This window comes from Saccopteryx bilineata, chromosome 3, assembly GCF_036850765.1.
Source record: "Saccopteryx bilineata isolate mSacBil1 chromosome 3, mSacBil1_pri_phased_curated, whole genome shotgun sequence".
Taxonomy (NCBI): Eukaryota; Metazoa; Chordata; class Mammalia; order Chiroptera; family Emballonuridae; genus Saccopteryx; species Saccopteryx bilineata.
In genome coordinates, this window is record NC_089492.1 from 54,930,507 (window position 1) to 54,935,985 (window position 5,479).

General features: G+C 38.5%; 1 protein-coding gene across 1 annotated transcript; it reads right to left on the reverse strand.

Moving 5' to 3' along the window:
- Nucleotides 1-2,173: 2,173 nt before the first annotated feature.
- MOS (MOS proto-oncogene, serine/threonine kinase) lies at nucleotides 2,174-3,271 on the reverse strand. The gene has a single exon (XM_066264662.1). The coding sequence runs from the start codon at nucleotides 3,224-3,226 to the stop codon at nucleotides 2,174-2,176; it is 1,053 nt and encodes a 350-aa protein (XP_066120759.1). The 5' UTR covers nucleotides 3,227-3,271.
- Nucleotides 3,272-5,479: the final 2,208 nt, after the last annotated feature.

Here is a 5,479-nt window from a genome sequence, read left to right on the forward strand (position 1 = left end):
CTATTATATATTTTTTAAAGATTTTATTTATTGATTTTAAAGAGGGTGGGAGAGAGAGAGAGAGAGAGAGAAAGAGAGAGAGAGAGGTGGAGGAGTGAGAAGCATCAACTCGTCAGAGTTGCTTCTCATTTGTGCCTTGACCAGGCAAGCCTGGGGTTCCAAACTGGCAACTCCAGCATTCCAGGTCAATGCTTTATCCACAGGTCAGGCTGATCCATTATATCTTAAACTTGCCAACATGAACTACTGTTGCTACAATAAACAGAGGAGGGAATTATTTATTGGTATACAATTGGTTTGTTCCCTAAACTATGTGGATGAGCTAGCAACACTGTACCAATATTTTACATAGTCTTGGATAGTTCCATTTTGCTTATCTCAAGATTAGCTCTAAACCATTATTTCACTCTGTGGACCACCTATCCTCAAGCATTCTTTTTCTTCTTTTTTTTTTTTTTTTCTGGTGAGAAAGACAGAGATAGGAAGGGAGATGAAAACATCAACTCGTAGTTGCGTCACTTTAATTGTTAATTGATTTGCTTCTCATATGTGCCTGGACCAGGGTCCTCTAGCCAAGCCAGTGACCCCTTGCTCAAGCCAGCAACCATGTGATCATGTGAATGATCCCACGTTCAGGTCAGTGAGCCTGCGCTCAAGCCAGTGACCTTGGGGCTTCAAACCTGGACTTCAGTGTTCCAAGTCTCCACTCTATCCACTGCACCACCACCGATTAGGCTCCTCAATCATTTTATTTATTTATTTATTTATTTATTTATTTATTATTTTAGCTAGAGAGGAAGGGAGAGAGAGACAGGAAAATTGATTTGTTCCTCTATGTGCCCTGACTGGGGATCAAACTGGCAACTTCTGTGTTTCTGGCCAGTGCTCTAATCAACAGAACTATCAGGCCATGACTCCTTAATCATTCTTAACAGAAAAAAGAAGTTCACAAACATGAACTTCCTCACTCTCTCTTTTTCTTACTTAAAACCTTACATATAATGGCGCTTCCCCACACGCCTTTCCTCACTTCTGGGAAGAGATGCTCTTTCTCTCCAAGGCTACCATCTCTTTCCCTAACTACCACTTTTCATTTCTTCCACACATTTTAAATTTTTATCAGTTATCTTTGTCTTCTCTTGCTCCTTTTGCAAATAAACTCATTTCCTTCATCCAAAACTAAACTAAAGCAAATCAAAAATTCACAAACATTTTTGTGCCTCTTACCCCATTTATAGTGCCTGTTTCTTCCTTCCTTGACAGCCCAAGCACAGCTTCTATATCAAGCCCTTGTCCAAACTCTGTGGTACACTGTAGAGGCCTTGTCCTCCATTACTCATTGAAACTGCTGTCATTAAATGGAAGTCGGGTTGTCCTAACGATCCAGTCACCTCGTTCTATTACATTTTATGTAGCAGCAGCCATGACCTTGATTTCTAGAGTGGGAAATCTGTTCTGCTTGTCTGACCTCTTTCGTCCGTGTGTTAAATTTTACTATTCCTCAAGGTTATAATTTTTTTCATCTCACACAGTCTTCATTTGTTTTATCATCTACTTCTGAGTCCAAATAACAGGTAAAAAAGACAGTTTAGAAGTATTATAACAATATTTTCTACTCATGGCATGCACAACTTCAAAATATCACAAAAAATCACTTAAGATATTATTCCTTTAAAAGCAGATTTACCTCAACTTGTGAATTTTGTGTATGAAGGTCATTACAAACAAGAAATTTTAGGGGGACAGGAAAACATTAATCGTTTCAAAAAATGTTTATTTGGTATGGAAGCAAGTAACTATTAACAATTTAATTTAGCTGGTGGATATGGAGAATTTATAGAAAATTTTGGCATTTTATGGTTCAGTTCTGTTTTGGACAAATAGCTTTATCAACTAGAAATATGAATAAATGCAATACCATGGAACCATTAAAATAAGCCTACTAGCTGAGAAGGCAAAGCATATAACTATAAAGTAATAAGCTTTGTTACTAAGTACTGAGATGGCTACTAGATTTGTAGCTCTTAGAAAAAGCTTTTGAGACTAAAGGAGGTTTTAGTAACTTTATTTTCTAAAAATATGGCCTACAAATATGTTTCTCCCCCTACATCTTCACTTCTTTAAAAATAAATAGAAACAGACACAAACAGCTTATCTTGATACAGGTTTAGAGTCAGCCAAATTCAGCTTTCAAAGAGTTAAGGTCAACAAGGAGATGTTCTGCACTTGGCCTCTGCAAAGCACTGGCCCCCCAGCAGTCCTGGATAATCTTCTCAAGTCTTTTCCCAGGGATGGACTCATTGAAGACAGCTGCTGAGAGAGACGGGCGAAGGTTATAGGCCACTACAGCATAGAGCACGTACTGACGCTCCCCCAAGTAAGGCACCTCCTTGGTAGTCATTTGCCAGAGTGTAATGGCAAAAGAATAGATGTCAGCTTTGGGTGTTACAGTCTCTCCTTTGAGGAGCTCTGGGGCTCGGTGGGTATATGTGCCGCCTAGCTGGTAAGGAGTCGTGAAGCACAGGAGATCTTCCAGCTTCTCTGAACAACCGAAGTCACCAATTTTGCAGACATCCTGTTCACTGATCAGAATGTTAGCTGGCTTCAGGTCCAAGTGCACAATGTTTTGTGAGTGAAGGAAAAGCAGTCCATTTACAACATCCAGGGCGTACCTCAGACACTTAGCCAAATTTAATTGCTCTCCAACCCAACACTGAAGCTTCACGTCCTCCTCGTCCTCCTCAGGGCAGCTGGTAGCACCGTAAATGACTTGGTGTAAAGTGACATTGCCACCAAACTCCATGATTATGGTGCCTAAACTATTAAAGCCCACAGGCGTGCGTGTGCTGGCAGCTACAACACCTACGATGTTGTCATGGCGAAGCCTTGCTATGTTGAGCTCAGCCCAGAAACTGCGCTGGGATGCCAGTCGGTTCTTGGTGCACCTGTTCACTTGCTTTATGGCCACGAGCACACCGTGGTAAGTTGCCTTGTACACTGATCCGAAGCCCCCAGTTCCCAACCTCTGTAGGAAGCACACCTGTTCCCAGTCAATGGAGCACCAGGCCAGCCGGCGTGGCAGCCGTGGGGCCCTGGGAGGAGTATCCCCAGAGAAGAGCTTCCCTGCTTTGCTTGGGAGCTCCGAGGGGCTACTGCAGGGCCTAGAGTCCACAGAGGCAGAAAACTCGCCAGGGAGGTAACTGCGCCGAGGGAGAGGCGAGGGCATGGCCTCTTCAAAGTAGATCCAGAGTGGCTCAGGTAAGTGAAAAGAAAAGAAAAAAAACAACAACCCGAGTTTGGTAGCATGACTTACTACCTGCTCCTTTGCTCGACTGCAGCGTTTTTCTAGTCTTCCTTCATTTTCTCCAAATGAGCCACATCTGTGCTTTTACTCAGCAAGGGTTTCTGTCAGATGGGGGAAAACAATCTGAATGAAGCACAGTGTCTTTCAGATGAAAGCATTTCCCTTCAACACTTAACAGCGCATTCTTTTAACAAGCTCTCAGACACACAGCACGGAGGTGCCCAAGGACTCACCCCTCTTTTTCACTATTTCTTAATTATATTAAAATATTAAAAAGGACTTTCTTTTTTTTTTTTTTTTTTACAATCTCATCTGAACATTATTACTTATCAGACTAAAAGGACCACAGCAGTGCAATGAAATTATTTCACACTTTGCAGGATATAATGATTGTCAGTGTTCTCCTCCAGCTGCATTAAATCACTTCCAGCAGTTATTGGCAGAAAGAGTTGAAATATGAACAGCTGACATTTGTTTATCTGATTACAGGGATAATTAGGTGCAACCTTCATATACAGATTAAAAAATGTAACCTTAAAGTAATCGATCCAAATAGAATCATTGATATAGGTCAAAACATACGCTCCTAACTTCATCACAGAAAAGGAGAATTCTCTGACACTCCATTCAGCTTACAGAGCGAATTAGCAAGACTTCTTAGCAACATATCGACTTCCTAACAATCCTTCCATTCCATGGCAGTTCAGCCCACCCAGTAAGCTTACTTGCAAGAGAGATTTTAGACTCCACAGCAAATGAGTTGCAGAAGTTTTGAAACAGCTGTTGGGGGAGGAAAAGAGAACAAAAATGATTCAGAGCCATGATCAGAGCTTCAAATAATAACAAAATATGAGAGAATCCTAAAAGAGGAAAAAGTTTGAAGGAATAAAACTGAGACAGAATCACTCGTGCCTATATCTAATGTGGAAAGCCAGATGTTGAAATTAAATTCAGGATCTTGCTGTCCAATCATAAGTTTTTTGTTTCTAATTTTTATAATAAAAAACTAATTTACATTTCAAATCTTTGGGAAAAAAACCTAACAATATTACCCTTTTCATTAAAAAGCACAGGATAATGTTATGATGGACATTTAAAAAATCAAATGTTAAATTTTATTTTGAATTATTGTACTTAGAGCATATAGGTGATAAGTAACCACACTTTTTTAATGATCATAGGTCTGTGCTTCTGAAATATGTTGGTTCTAAAAAGATATGTTAATAAACTCAAGCCCTTTTGAAGTCTGTTGTGCCCTAGGATAGGATTTCTATTCTCCAGTCTGCCTTAGTATGTAACTTGTTTAAGCCCCAATCTTTTCACTTAAAATTAGGATAATTGTTAAAGCAAACTTTGATTTTGGAATAAAAGTTATGGGATCCTGTCCAGATTCATAATAGCAAAAATATAAAAATATCTACTCTGAAATATTTTAGTAGAAATGCTTTATCTGAAGTATCAAACCTGAAATATAAAGAGATGACAATAAATAGACTAAAGAACACAGTAAGATTATATTCTATGATAAGTATACATTGAAAAATGTATTCAATAGTCATCATATAGTTAGGATTATAGTTTAGGGCTCTGAAGTTGTTCTGTGGTATTAGGAATGCTGTAAATATTAGCCGAATAAGAGCAATAAAGAGACTTAATTAACTTCCTTGGTATTACATATATGGCAAAATGATGTGATTATTATCATATAATCTAGTTTTAAGATTAATAGCATAAATAATTCATTTTTCAGAGTTTGATTTTATTTACTTAAAATATTAGGTAGTAATGAAAATGTGGTGCTCTGTACATTCACATACGCCAAGTTCATTAGAACCATCATCTGCTAATCTGCACAAGAGTATTTAATTGAATATCCATTTTAAAACAGCTTCTAGACCAGATGGCCTGAGTTTCTTACTGTTCTTCAGTTTCCTCATCTGCTAACTGAGGAAAATGTGCCCACTTCAGGATTGTCAGGATTTACAGAGTTCCAAATAATTAGATCAGGGCCTGATAAGTAATACCTAAATGCTTATTATGAAACTCCATAAAAAACAATGTGTATGGGTTTATGACAATAAGAAACAGAAAGTATTAGTTTAAAGCAGTGGTTTTCCATTTTTTTTATACTTGTGGACTAGTGAAAATAGAACTATTTCAGGGACTGCTAACGCA